Source organism: Carassius auratus, chromosome 26 (genome assembly GCF_003368295.1).
Source record: "Carassius auratus strain Wakin chromosome 26, ASM336829v1, whole genome shotgun sequence".
In the NCBI taxonomy this organism is placed as follows: domain Eukaryota; kingdom Metazoa; phylum Chordata; class Actinopteri; order Cypriniformes; family Cyprinidae; genus Carassius; species Carassius auratus.
This window is the reverse complement of record NC_039268.1, coordinates 22,894,890-22,910,118: the sequence shown is the minus strand read 5'-3', so window position 1 is coordinate 22,910,118 and position 15,229 is coordinate 22,894,890. Positions and strand designations below refer to the sequence as shown.

General features: G+C 40.7%; 1 protein-coding gene and 1 pseudogene across 1 annotated transcript; both read left to right on the top strand.

Annotated features, from left to right (window-relative positions):
* Positions 1 to 2,212: 2,212 nt before the first annotated feature.
* Positions 2,213 to 9,757, top strand: LOC113044661 (polycomb protein eed). The gene is made up of 12 exons (XM_026204826.1): positions 2,213 to 2,366; positions 3,474 to 3,626; positions 3,700 to 3,792; positions 4,453 to 4,518; positions 4,641 to 4,766; positions 7,548 to 7,629; positions 7,703 to 7,794; positions 8,766 to 8,899; positions 8,974 to 9,079; positions 9,153 to 9,311; positions 9,405 to 9,478; positions 9,552 to 9,757. Exons 1-12 carry the CDS (start codon positions 2,220 to 2,222, stop codon positions 9,676 to 9,678), a joined length of 1,359 nt encoding a protein of 452 aa, XP_026060611.1. The 5' UTR covers positions 2,213 to 2,219; the 3' UTR covers positions 9,679 to 9,757.
* A 1,150-nt stretch (positions 9,758 to 10,907) lies between these two features.
* On the top strand, positions 10,908 to 12,688 carry LOC113044662 (protein Hikeshi-like; annotated as a pseudogene).
* Positions 12,689 to 15,229: the final 2,541 nt, after the last annotated feature.

The window sequence follows — 15,229 nt, the reverse complement described above, 5'->3', positions numbered from 1 at the left end:
GAGCTTGGACACTTTAAAGGATCACCTGAAGCACAGCACACTATATACACGAGGCTGTCGGTTCTAACATTTTATCCGAATTTGAAGAAACATTTCTACTTAAAATATTAAATACATTCCATTCAAGGCAGTGTTTTTCAAGGCAAAGATTAATTTCATCTGTTTTATACAGAATGTTTCCAAAATGAAACTTGTTTTAAAAAAATTGAGCATGTGGTAGATTATTGAAGTTGGTTGTAAAGCCATTGCTGTCATTTGATTTTTAACCTTTATGAATTTACATTGTTGATCTAAATGCAAACTAAGTGCTAACTGAATGTACAGTTGTGTATTCACTCATGATGAAAGGTATACGACGGTGAAAAAACATCACAATATCAACGTTGATCCAATTTGCTAAATCTAAACATAATCCAATGTTGATTCAACCGTTGTACCCGATGTTGATTTACCGGCTAATCAACGTTGAAATGCTGGCTAGACCTGCTAAGAGCCGAACACGAACCAGCGAACGGTGCAATTTGTCGGGCACTTAAACAAGCAGGCAATCATCTAGGCTACTACATGATATGATGCACAACTTTTAAACACTATCTCAATTACTAGGAAAGTTTTCTCATTTTGGAAACAATACTCAAAGCTGTGTCCAGTTATTTACTAATGCAGTAGTAAAAGGTAGGCTATCTGAGTAATAAGCTGAATACATAAAATGGGGAAGGTAGGATAATTGCTGAACATGAAATCTTAGCAATAAGCCTACATTAAACTATGAAGAGGAGCATGTTTAATTAACATGTTTAATGTTATTGGAGATGAAAATTGCTATTGTACAGAAATATATCCTATTCATTTATTTGGCTAAAATGATCTGGTAAATAAAGTTGTGCGATAACATGAGTTATAGTGATGATGACGCATGTTATCGCACAACTTTATTTACCAGGTGTTAAGAAGGAAGATCAACGTTCGCAACTAAAAAATATGTGCATACTGTAATGAAGCAGAGATCAGTTAGTTCCTCACTTTCCATGCTGAAGCTGAGATCTTTCAGCAAGCTTCAGTGAAGGTTAACGTGCCTAGCGTTTTTGACTCGTACATTACACGTCATGCCCTGATGTCACGTGTCATTACGGGACCTTTACTGGTCGTGTGTGAATGCACGCACATATTCCATGTAATTACTGGCATTATGAAAGTGCAAAATCTAGTAACCTGGGAACAACTGCCACATTACCCATTCATTTTCCGGAATCGCAGTGTGAAAGCGGCTATTGATTGGGGGAAACCCGTTCAAACGTACTGGCTGCGGGAATCAGTGGACGTGGCTCATTATACTATTAGCAAATCGCCTTAAATGACGTGTGCTCTGAGCAACAAAAATGGCATTTTTCATGCACACTAAGACGCCGTAAGAAAAGGCATCATTGACGCATCAACAGCATATCTTGCAGTGCAAATACGGTTTAAAACGCCGCATTTGACGGCGTTTGGATGCAAATGCGATTAGGGTATAGCATAATTCTGACCCTTTGGGCTTGCCATACAGATGGAATAATAACGTGTTTATACAGCAGGATGTTGCTAAAGACACTAATTGGTAGGAAATGTATAATTTAGTGATTCATGCTGAATGAAATGGGTTTATCAAGGAGCTTCAGGATTAACATTAGTTACAAATAAAGTAAATAAAGTCTGTGTAAAATAGTCAATGTGTTTATGATGCATATCTGACTAATGACTGATCAGTTACTCTGGTGTTTGTCTTTAATTACAAAGAACAAACACAGATACTGATGGAAGTCAAAGGTCTAGTTTCCACATTTGAGGCTGTTCATCTAATCTAGAGCATTGAGTTATCCACAGCTGAACCTTCATTAAATATGAATAATCTTTAAACTCACATCTGAAAGTCTTTTCCAAAGATAAACCTCGGTTATTAGCCTTCAGTGCGATTTGATTGAAATGCAGTTAAATAAACAAGACGTTGCTCTCTGTCTTAAAACAACAACAACAACAACAAAAACATTAAAGGCCGATGACTGTTACCACACCTTTTTAAACCATATACAGTAAAATAACGCTTCTATTTTCTCGATAACTTCAATTCTGCTCTAGTTCGGGTTTAACTGTAGCCAGCGCGTGTGAACAGTCTCCCTCTGCAGTCGCTCAGTGTAACCGCAGCTGTCGCGCTGTTTTGCAGCAGTGTGGCATGAGCGCCAATGCTCTGCTTTCCGGCAGTGTGGCATTGCTGCTGCAGGAAGATGTCTGAATCTCATGCTGAGGCGGGAAACGAGATGCCGAATAACAAAAAGCAGAAATTAAGCAGTGATGAAAACAGCAACCCTGATCTGTCAGGAGACGACAATGTAGGTCAATTATGCTCTGAATATGTTTAATGTGTGTGTTTGTGCAGCTGCTCGTCAGTGAAGTTTCTCTTTGTCTCTTGTCGCGTGTTTCTCTTCAGCGCTAAACTCCTCCGGGTTAACGTTAGTGTGATTTAATTCACATTTCATATAACGTTACTCTTCATATTATCACACACACACACACACACGTGTGACTGTGTTTTTCAAATCGGACGTCTTCAGTGGTTTCATGTATTTATGTTGATGGCGATGATGTTGAAGAACACCGACACTAATGATCATATGATCGGTTTCTGTGAAGAGTTTTTTTATGTGTGTGAATGCATTAGCTTCTCATAACGCAGATCCAAAGCATCTTAGTCAAGAGCAAGATTTAAGAAGAATTGAACAAATAGTACAATAAAAGGTCTGAACTGTTATTCTCTCTTTATTTAGAAAATTTAAAGTTAGTAACGTCTTGGTCACACCGTGTCTGACGAAGATCTTCGAGCGAAACTTTAATGTCTTTGGCATCATTAGAAAATCACAGACAGGTGACTTTGATCAGGGTTGGAGCTAAACTCTGCAGTGCATGGGACCTCCAGGGTAAGATTTGAGGAAGTGGGCTCTAACTCTAGCACTGTTTATTCTATTTTAATCCTGCTTTATCATTTTTTTTAAGTGAAGTGACATTCAGCCAAGTATGGTGATCCATACTCAGAATTCGTGCTCTGCAATTAACCCTAATCCAAAGTGTACACACACACACACCCGGAGCAGTGGGCATAATTTATGCTGTGGCACCCAGGGAGCAGTTGGGGGTTCGATGCCTTGCTCAAGGGCTCCTCAGTCGTAGTATTACCAGCCAGAGATTCGAACCCACAACCCTAGGGTTAGGAGTCAAACTCTCTACCCACTAGGCCACGACTGTTTATCTTTATTTATATAAAAACGCTAGCACTTTACATATCATTTCTCTTTTGTTGGTTTAGATTGCTTCTTTTGTCCATATTTGAAAGTCGCTTTGGTTAAAGCATCTGCTAAATGTAAACGTAATCAGACGTCTGATGCTGATTCCGTGATTAATCAGATTGATTCCGTGATTAATCAGACGTCTGATGTTCTCAGGATGATGCGGTCAGCGTTGAAAGCGGCACGAACCCCGAGCGGCCCGACACTCCCACGAACACGGCCAATGCTCCGGGCAGAAAGAGCTGGGGCAAAGGCAAGTGGAAGTCCAAGAAGTGCAAATATTCCTTCAAGTGTGTCAACAGTCTGAGGGTAAGTAAGCCTGTAGTGCTTCTGTAGTGTGTACTAGTGAGGGCACTCTGACGGTGATGTGTGTGTCGTGCAGGAGGATCACGGACAGCCGCTGTTTGGAGTGCAGTTCAACTGGAACAGCAAAGAAGGAGACCCCCTGGTGTTCGCAACCGTCGGCAGCAACAGAGTGAGTGACACACACACAAACACACACTCACTCGCTCACTCACACACTCACTCACTGACTCACACACTCCCTCTCTCTCTCTCAGACACACTCACCCGAACAAACTCACTCACACACTCACTCGCTCACTCACATTCACTCACTCACTCACAAACACACACACACACACACACTCTCTATCTCTCTCTCTCGCACACACTCGCTCACTCACTCACTCTCACACTCACTCACTCACTTACTTTCACACTCACTCTCACACACACACACACACACTCCCTCCCTGTCTCTCTCTCACACTCACTCGCTCCCTCACTTGCACACTCACACAAGCACATACACACACACACACACACACACACACACACACTGCCTCTCTCTCTTTCTCACTCTCTCACACACACACTCACACTCTCTCACACACACTCTCTCTCTCTCTCTCTCTCACACACACTGCCTCTCTCTCTTTCTCACTCTCTCACACACACACTGCCCCTCTCTCTCTCTCTCACACACTCTCTCACACACACTCCCTGTCTCTCTCACGCGCGCACACACAGACACTCTCTCTCTCTCTCTCACTCACTCACTCACTCACACACACACACACACACACACGTGTCTCTGCAGATCCCTCATGTTGGGTGTGTCTTGTTCCTGCAGGTCACTCTCTATGAGTGTCACTCTCAAGGAGAGATCCGTCTGCTGCAGTCGTATGTAGATGCTGATGTATCCTTTCAGACACAGAATAAAATCATCAGACGGCTGGGTTTTATCTTGAAGTGTCTGAGGTTATTCTGTAGATTTGTGCCAGTGTATTTTGTTATTCCCTTGATTCCTGCGCTGTCTAGGCTGATGAAAACTTCTACACTTGCGCTTGGACCTTTGACACGAGCACCAGTCACCCGCTGCTAGCCGTGGCCGGATCTCGTGGCATCATCCGCATCATCAACCACATCACCATGCAGTGCGTCAAAGTGAGTCCAGACGCTCGGCCCCACGTGGAGTATTGCTGGAAACAGACTGACCTGCATCTGCTGCTCCTCTAACTGTGTTAACACTAGAGGTCGACCGATGTATCGGTTCTGATGATTAATCGGCACCGATAGTTGATTGCTGGAACCATCAGTTATCGGCAAAAATCCATGCTCATAGTTTCCCAGGTTGCGTCTGTTGCCGGAGCGGCTGAGAAGGCTCTGTTTTCATTATTCAGAGCGAGAGCGTCCTCTAGTGGCTGAATCACTGACAGCACGTGCTGTGTTTAGACGCAGAGCGAGAAACTTCAGACAGAATATGCCGCTGCGCCTCGAGTGCTATTCGTTTTACTTGAAATTACATTAGATTCGCCCGAATCGTTGTTAATCTACATAATGAATTGTATTTTGAGCATTTTCATTGAAACATTGGTCTTTCTGTGGCTCTAATAAAGTCTGTATGCTTCATTAATAGAGCTATGATATAGATCGCTCTTTCCGTTTGCTCCGTTTTTTTTAAACCGTGAACTTCAAACTTATCTGTGCCTCATTGTTCATTCTTGGAGTAAACTTATGTCCGTTTGGTGAATAAATTAACTGTTTTAGACCGTTGTTCGAGTTGAAAGTGATTCGTCAGGAGTGTGTGTGATACTCTAGACGCAGCGCTGCTCATTTATATTGTTTAGACAATCATTAAAGGGGGGGTGAAATGCTTGTTTTCACTCAATCTCCTGTTAATCTTGAGTACCTATAGAGTAGTACTGCATCCTTCATAACTCCAAAAAGTCTTTATTTTTATTATATTTATAAGAGAAAGATAGTCTGTACCGATTTTTCCCGGAAAAACACGAGCGCCTAGAGGCGTGACGTGTGGGCGGAGCTAAAGAATCACGAGCGCCAGTAGGCTTTTGCGTTGAGAGCGTTTGGAAGCTGTGACACAGATCCAGAGGCTGAAACTGAACAAGAGCAGCATCAGCAAATGCGTCTCTATGTGGTATGTACTGAATCTGTATATATTTGCTTAGCGGTTTTGGAAAATGACTAAGTTCCACTTTATGTCGTCTTTTTTTTTTTTCAAGCTGTACATGTGGAAAGTGCAGTTTGATGACAACATCGCATGTTGTTTACTTGATGTGCTTACGCGCCGATAGCTAAGTTAACAACACAGAGATATTTGAAGCAGTTTTACTCACCGCCTGCGGTTCCAACACACGATCGTGACCCTTTTTCGTTGGGATTGCATTATCCTTAAGAAATAAACGATGTGCAATCCGAAATGCAGGGAACAAACACTTGCAGAACTCCGTTGATGCTCTGTAAAAATAAACTCCATCCACTGGTCCCTTAATGCTGTTTCTCTTTTGGTAATCTGTGCAGGGTTGTCTTGTCCTGGCAACCAAAAACACACTTCTTTTGTGACATTTCGCGCCGCTCTCGCTCTGATCAGTGAAGTCTGTTGTGCTCTCAGTGCTCTGCTTTACGGGAGCGCGCTCTTCCGGCAGAAGTGCCTCAGGACCCATATAAGGAAATTCGGCTCCATCTAACGTCACACAGAGCCATACTCGAAAAAAACTTTCCCAAACTTGTGACAAACCGGAAGAGGTTTTTTTGGAACAAAAATACTCCTTCAAACGTACAACTTAATTTTTGAAACTTTGTCCATGTTTAGCATGGGAATCCAACTCTTTAACAGTGTAAAAAACTCAGTATGCATGAAATAGCGTTTCACCCCCCCTTTAAGTGCTCAATATTAGAAGCAGTTAAAGTGTGAGAGTAAACATTGTGCCGGGATAATTGTAGGGCACAGAACTGTAAAGATATTCACGGCAACCCGTCATAATAAGTTACTACTAAAATTAAACCGACATTAATTTTAAAGTAATAATCAAACAACATTTCCATGTTTTCATTTTAATAATAAATCCCCTTTGTTTCCCCAAAAGAGTTTGCTTAATTTTCAGTAATTAAGACAAATAAAATTAATGTTTCATGCCTTGATTTGAAAACAATAAAAATGTAAATACACAAAATTTTTGAGGGGGAAAAAATCAAATAAAAAATCAAGTTGTTTTATGCGTTCAAATAATTAGACATGCTAAAACAGAATTTGGTAACAAAAATAATATGGTGAGGAAAAAAAAAACATTTCATAGGGCCTTAATCATGTATTTTTTGTGTAACTCTTATTAAATTGATGTGAAAATGTGTAAGTTAAATAACGGAATTTGTAAATAAATAAAATGTTAAATAAAAAACTGATTTCATAGAGCCTTATTAGAGTGTGGTAATTTTAACATTTACTATTACTGTTATTATTATTATTATTATTATTAGTTTATTACTACTACTATAAGTATGGTTCAGAACAGTTTTTTTTTTTTGTGTGTGTGTAAATAAAGCACTATTTTAGTTTTTGTTCAGTATCCATTTTAAAATCTTGGATTCTGTGAATTAATCTGTATCGGCCAGTGTGCTCAAACCTAGCTATCGCTATCAGCAAAATCCACAATCAGTCGACCTCTAGTTAACACTCATTTCTTCATGTGTTTATGCTGATTTCATTTGATTTCTTTGTTTACGCTGATTTCATTTGATTTCTTTATGCTGATTTCTTTGTTTATGCTGATTTCATTTGATTTCTTTATGATGATTTCTTTGTTTACGCTGATTTTATTTGATTTCTTTGTTTACACTGATTTCGTTTGATTTCTTTGTTTATGCTGATTTCATTTGATTTCTTTACGCTGATTTCATGGTTACGCTGATTTCTTCGTGTGTTTGCAGCATTATGTGGGTCATGGAAATGCGATCAACGAGCTCAAATTTCACCCGAGGGACCCGAACCTTTTGCTGTCGGTCAGTAAAGGTAAAGAGAGCAGACCTGTCAGTATGTGGTGTGTTCAGAGCAGGTTGTTGATGGTTTGGGGTGTGTTTGTCAGATCACGCGCTGCGGCTCTGGAACGTTCAGACAGATACTCTGGTGGCCATCTTCGGAGGCGTCGAGGGCCATCGTGACGAGGTCTTGAGCGCCGTGAGTGTCAGCTGGAGTATGATCCTAATCACTGCAGCGTTTCTACATACAGTCCAATGCTTTTTCCTCAATCATTTCATTTCATTAATCAGAGAAAAAAAAAATCTAATTTCTGCTGTTGTAGTCTCATTTTGGAAACGTAATCTATTGACAAGCGCAAACTGTGTTTTTAATCCAAATGTAATTGAACATTTTAAAAATCAGGTGATTGTTCGTCCATCTTTAAAAATATATTGATGTATAGAGACAAAAGAATGAGATTAATTCACTGTCTGTGATCGTGTTGTGAAGACTGATGATAATAGGCTACACAACCCAAAAAATAAATAAAACTTGTGCTTTTATTTCTCATCAGTGATGCGCGGGTCGTCTCATAACCTGCGGATTTGAAGAAATTGTCACTTTTTATTTATGTGTGGGGCGGGTCATTGAAAACAAAACCTATATATGTTGTAGTGTTGGGCGATATGGTCATTTATCAGATCAGATCGACGATACTCGATATTATCATGTTAGAGAGAGACTCTTCGCAGAACTGTTTGGTGTTTCAAACTGCGCAGGTGCGCGAGAGAGAGACTGGAATCACCATTAATCAAAAAAAATACTTTCAAACCTACTGATAAACTTATGTGAAATATAAAAATACTGTATTTAAAACTGCTAGTTCATATATAAATATAAAGTAATCAAAACAGCTAAGTTCATATATTCTGAGTAAAGTTAAATTTAACTGATCATACATCGCTCCGGACCGCGCTCCTCACGACGAGACTGACCCGTCACAGCAAATAATTTCATAAAACCCGACCTGCGCATCACTTTCTCATCTAACAATATAAAGGCCTACGTTTGAGCAGATATTGTCAGATCTTATCTAAAGGAATCCTGTTTTAAATACAATAAGATTAAACCGTTTGTGAGTCCAGAAACACAAGCCTGTGTGTCACTAAACGCTTCTGTGGTGTTTTCAGGACTTTGATCTGCTCGGTGATAAGATCATGTCGTGTGGGATGGATCACTCCTTGAAGCTGTGGAGGATCAGCTCTGAGAGGATGCAGAAAGCCATCCGCGGTTCGTACGAGTATAACCCCAGCAAAACCAACCGGTGAGTGACGTCTTCCTCCAGCGCTTTCCTCTGCTTCAGCAGTGCTTTCAGCTCCTCTCTTACTGCGTCCTCAGGCCTTTCGTGTCTCAGAAGATTCACTTCCCAGACTTTTCCACACGAGACATTCACAGGAACTATGTGGACTGCGTCCGCTGGCTCGGAGATTTGATTCTTTCAAAGGTACTTTCTGCAGCACCAGAAGCCGAAGTGTTTTATTATTTCCTCGTGCTAATCGGTTGTTGTTGTTTTGTAGTCATGTGAAAATGCAATTGTGTGTTGGAAACCTGGGAAGATGGAAGAGGACATCGACCGCATCAAACCGAACGAGTCGAACGTGACGGTTCTGGGCCGCTTCGATTACAGTCAGTGTGATATTTGGTACATGCGCTTCTCCATGGACTTCTGGCAGAAGGTGAGCGGTTCCTGATCGACGTGAACTGAAGCGACTGACGGTTAGTAAGAACATCTGGTGATCAATGAAGAGTGTGTGTCTTCTCCTCCGCAGATGTTAGCTCTTGGAAATCAAGTCGGGAAGCTGTATGTTTGGGACCTGGAGGTGGAGGATCCTCATAAAGCGAAGTAAGATTCCTCGTCAGAACGATCCACAGACCTGTGTTTGTGTTATTTCTAACTCTGCTTGTGTTGTGTTCAGGTGTACCACGCTCACGCTCCCCAAATGCACATCTGCGATCAGACAGACCAGCTTCAGTCGGGACAGCAGTATTCTGATCGCTGTGTGTGACGACGCTTCGATCTGGCGCTGGGACCGACTGCGCTGATCCATCATCTGCTTCTGCTGCCTTTTCTTTCTTTGCCTTTCTCTCGTCTGACTTTAATAAAATCTATTTTTCTAGCCTATTCCTCACTCTGTTTTTCTAGCCTATTTAAATTGTGAAATTTGTATTTATTTACTTATTTAACCATGGGTGCAAACTCTGAGTTGACTAAGCCTGAGTTTGGGTTCAGATCTGCTGAACAGAGTTAGTTCGGTTCGCTCGAGTAGTTCTCGGTGAGAACAGAGATTTGCTCGTGCTACACAAAACCACTTTGATTCCAAACAACTTTTATAATATCAGCGGTGAAAACTGCATGAAAGGTAAGTTAATGAACTAATCTTAATTTTAATAGTGTCCCATGGGCAAGAAAATAAAAAAGGAGAAATGTGAAACAATAAATGGGTGAAAAGGGTGAAGGCTAATGTTATATGACTTAAAAAATATTAGAAATTCAATAAATATCATTCAATGTAGATCTATGACAATGTGCAGCTGATTTTTCCACAGTCTAATGCTTTTTAACATGTTTCAAATGTTTTCTTATCCAACATGGTACACTTCTTAATAAGGGTAATGAAAAACATTTGACTTCAATATTAATATTAAAATCCATGATACACATTATAGGTAAAAATTGATAACCTGAATGCACTGTAAGTCACTTTGGATTAAAGTGTATGCTAAATGCAAAAATTTATAATTTATTTTTTTTTTAATTTATCAAATCCAACAGAGAGGAGAATGATTTGTGGAACACCGATAACTGAATGACTTGTGTTTATCAGCTGTGGTGTTGGTGACACATCTCTCATCATCACACTTCCGCTCCACAGTCTTCATCATCTTCATCATCAGGAGCTGTGTGTCATCAGTGCATCCAATCACACTGAAATCCTGAAGATAATTATAATTATTAGGTCACTTTGGGGTCGCAACAAGATCAAGTGAACACTGTTCAAATAAATATTCATGTGGCTATGACAAAATAAATAAATTAGATCAAATTAAGTCCTCTCCTGATGTAAATCTAACTCCCTGGAGCTTCCTCATGTACAGGATCCATTATATACCGTGTGTGTCACATCCACGTGTTTGCATGATGGAAAGAAAAGTGGTGCGTTTTTTTTTTTTGTTTTTTTTTTTTTGAATTTTCATTAAGATTAATAATCACACTTCGGTTCGTTCTCTGTGTTTGACGCACGCGCCGCGTCGGGTCGTCCAATCAGCGAAGCGCGCCGTGTTTAGTTTCCGGGTCAGAGGTCGCGTCTACCAGCTGCTTTTGGAAGTTTCTAGCAAGATCCTGTGATGATAGTTCTGCTGCAGTGGACTGTGTTTCCTCGGATGTGTTCCTGCAGTAATCCTGGTGATGTTCGGGTGTTTAGTCGCCGGCAGATTGGTGAGTGGATTCACATCCAACTGAACTAACCCACCCACCCTGTCTTAACTAGTCTGATCACTAGCTGTTAGCCAAGCGCTAATGAGCCGTGCTTTCTGATTCAAATTTGACCGATCTACGTCTTATTTAACAGGCTTCACATGGTTATAACCAGTTTTGAAGGAATTAGACGACTAACCTGTAAGACTAGTCTAATCCTAACCCTAAGACTTAGACTAGTCTGAGCCTAACGAGAATAACCTGATCATCACAGTGAGATTCTTCCTTTCAGTCTCGGTGTACTGCTGACTCCAGAATAAGAGACCTGTGATCACACTCCAGTCTCTCTGTGTCTATCAGAGTAAATCAGCAGTGTTTATGAGTGTGTGTGTGTGTGTGTGTGTGTGTGTGTGTGTGTGTGTGCTCTCTCAGGTCCAGACGGATGTTAGGGTTAGGGTTTATCAGTGTTGATGAGTGTGTGTGTGTGTGTGTGTGTGTGTGTGTGTGTGCTCTCTCAGGTCCAGACGGATGTTAGGGTTAGGGTTTATCAGTGTTGATGAGTGTGTGTGTGTGTGTGTGTGTGTGTGCTCTCTCAGGTCCAGACGGACGCGCAGCAGGTCGCCTCTGATAAGTTCGTCTTTACTCTGCCGGACTATGAGAAGGTCAATCATGTGGTGGTCTTCATGCTGGGCACTGTGCCCTTCCCGGTGGGCATGGGTGGTGCGGTCTACTTCTCTTTCCCTGACCCTGCTGTCGGTCAGGTGTGGCAGCTGCTGGGCTTCATCACCAATGACAAACCCAGTGCCATATTCAGGATCTCGGGTCTGAAAGCTGGTAAGAGAGTCGAGTGACATCAGTTCTATTAGGGCTGGGCGATATGGCCTAAAAATAAAATCTCAGATAAAATCAGAATAAAATCTCAGATTTTATTTTTTTTAATTCGATTCTGATTCTAGAAATGATCGATAATTGAAGCCCTGTAATGGTGTGTGTGTGTGTGTGCGCATCTGTCTGTGTGTGTGTGTGTTCCAGGTGAGGGGGGAGCTCACCCGTTTGGCAATGATGGCCGTTCCTCAGGCTCCGTCCGTGGCTCAGGTCGGAGTCTCCATCGAGTCTTTGGGATCTGCTCGCACAACAGACACCAGTCTCTACTTCAGCTGTTTCCACCGTGGACTCCTTCACTCAGGTAACACAGAAATATAACTTATCAACAAACACAAACTTACCTTTGTGTCTTCAAGTGTTTTTCAGAGTGGATCTTCTGTTATAACTCTTTGTTGTCTATTTCACAGTTCACGCAGAAGATGCTGGAGAGTCTGTACAACTTCACCTCGTCTTTTGCGCTGTCCCAGGCACAGATGACCCCGAACCCTTCGGAGATGTTTTGTTCCTGCGAGCTCCATCCTCAAATGGTGAGAGATGTTTTAAGGCGAAGCGTCATGTCAGCGGATGTGTTTGTGTGTAGAGTCACTGTTCTGTCCTCCTCACAGGTATGAAACTTCCAGAGGCGAATGATGCAGAACCCTAACTTCTGGAAGATGTGACGTACTGCCGTTGGGTTTTTAACAGTTTGATCACTACTTTATGAAGAAGAACTTATTTCATTTAATATTCAGTTTAATTTCGGTGAAGAGTTTTCACCTGGTCAAGGAACTTTTCCACATGAATATTGCCTGGCACAGCATTCAGTTGTTTGCTGAAAATGTTTTTATATAACATGCTGAAGTCCTAGGAAATAAATTTTGTCGCTAAATTTTATGAGTCATGTTTATTTTTTTCCATGATTTACAGAAATGTTTCTCAGTCAGTGTTACAGCTTCACAGGAAAGATGCATTAAAGGGTTATTTCACCCAAAAATCTAAATTATGTCATTAATAACTCACCCTCATGTCGTTCCAAACCCGTAACACCTCAGTTTATCTTCAGAACACAGTTTAAGATATTTAGATGTAGTCCGAGAGCTCTCAGTTCCTCCATTGAAGCTGTGTGTACGGTCTACTGTCCATGTCCAGAAAGGTAAGAGAAACATCATCAAAGTAGTCCATGTGACATCAGAGGGTCTGTTACTTAATATCCAAATCCGTTAAAGGATTTTTAGGCTGCATTAATTAGTTAAACCGGAACCGGAAACACTTCCCATAACACCCGATGTACTTGCTACATCATTAGAAGAATGGCATCTACGCTAATATTAGTCTGTTTCTCTCTTGTTCCGAGGTCACCGTAGTCACCAGATCCAGTCTGTGTCCAGATCAGAGGGTCACTGCAGTCACCCGGATCCAGTACGTATCCAGACCAGATGGTGGATCAGCACCTAGAAAAGGACCTCTACTGCCCTGAAAGACAGCGGAGACCAGGACAACTAGAGCCCCAGAGTTGTTTAAGTGTGTGTAACTGTGTCATCTTATCAGTGAAACTCCAGCTCTGCAGGAGAAAGTTAGGGTTAGTTGTGACGTAAGACCGGTTGTGTGACTGAGATGTGAGCTTTAAACATGTATCATCGCCTGTAACTTCAGATATGGGTTTAAAAAAAGAATGTTTCCTTTATTTGTCCTGAGAAAATTTCTTCTGTTGTTAATAATCTGTTGCTGAGTCACTGTAACTTGGTTCTAGACTTACTTAATTATATCAGCCAGCAGAAATGTGCATTAAGTCATTTAGCAGACGCTTTTATCCAAGACCGACTCAGTGGATCTCTGTCGGCCGCTCTGCTCACAGTTTCTCTGTGTAACTGTTTCTAAATAAGAAATAAATGAGTGTAAGATTAGCAGGACAGATCTGAGACTTTCTCTATTTCATGAACACAGGCGTCTCACAGCCAGCAGGTGGCGCTCTCAGCATCACGACAGATGCAAGTCTGGACCACAGAAGGCCGGACAGGAGAGCCTTCTTCACATCTGTGCTCTCTCTTACAGCTCTTGATGTCAGCTCAGGTTTGTTGATGTGCGTCCCAGGAGCTGTCTTACTTCTGCATGCAGCGAGTGCAGAAGAACTTCCTTTATAACAGTCTGACGAGAGCAGAGCCGAGAGCGGAGGTTAATGCTTCAAGAACATCAGAAACACTTGCAGTATTTCCAGAAAGAAGAGTTGACTGAACACACTCATTTACTGAACTCTCATTTCAAAAGGAATGTCACATTCACTATCTGTTTGATTTCATGTCATTAACTAGTTACATGATTTTACTGCACATCTCTGGCATATGGACATCAACTTGACCGTCACCACACTGCAAAAAAGGCTTATCTTAGTATTTTTGTGTTGTTTCCAGTCAAAATATCTACAAATTCTTGAATTAAGATGCATTTACTAGATAAGCAAAATGTTTTTTATTTATTAAATGTATTTAGTCTAGTTTCCATCTGAAATTGAATTTGAAAATGAAGTGCATTTTTTATTTTTAAAATGATCTGCCATTGGGGTAAGTGTAATAATCTTGTTTAAGAATATTTTACATACCTCACTGGCAGATCATTTTATCTATTTTAAGCAAAATGCACTTCATTTAGTTTATTTCCCATGGAAACAAGACTAAATATCTTACCACATTTTGCTTATCTAGTAAATGCATTTTAATTTAAGATTTTTTTAGATCATTTACACAGAGATGAATCACATTATGTTAATTCTCATCACAGCCGCATTTCAACATCAGCGAAAATGTATAATGTGATGTGAATGTGCAGATGCAGATTTTGTACTTTTCTGATATGTTAGGCCATAGAACATGATATTGAGATTTTTATATTAATAGATCCACAAGTTAGAAGAAATGCTTTGTTCTCTGTTTGCAGAATTTCCTCTAAAAATTAATTATTTGGAAAGAGGAAAGAGATGAGTTTTCTGCATGTGATTCATCAGTATAAAAATCGTGAGCACAAAGAAATCAGCATAAGTCAAGTCAAGTCACCTTTATTTATAAGTCGTTTTAATCAAAATACATTGTGTCAAAGCAACTGAACAACATTCATTAGGAAAACAGTATGTCAATAATGCAGTTCATCATTGAATTCAGTGATGTCATCTCTGTTCAGTTAAATAGTGTCTGTGCATTTATTTGCAATCAAGTCAATGATATCGCTGTAGATGAAGTGACCCCAACTAAGCAAGCCAGAGGCGACAGCGGCAAGGAACCGAAACTCCATCGGTGACAGAATGGAGAAAAAAACCTTGGGAAA

Coding starts and splice junctions, on each gene's coding strand:
- LOC113044661 (XM_026204826.1), top strand. CDS start 2,220: ATGCTCTGCTTTCCGGCAGTGTGGCATTGCTGCTGCAGGAAGATGTCT. Junction 2,367..3,473: donor ATCTGTCAGGAGACGACAAT/GTAGGTCAATTA, acceptor TGATGTTCTCAG/GATGATGCGGTCAGCGTTGA. Junction 9,080..9,152: donor GAGATTTGATTCTTTCAAAG/GTACTTTCTGCA, acceptor GTTGTTTTGTAG/TCATGTGAAAATGCAATTGT.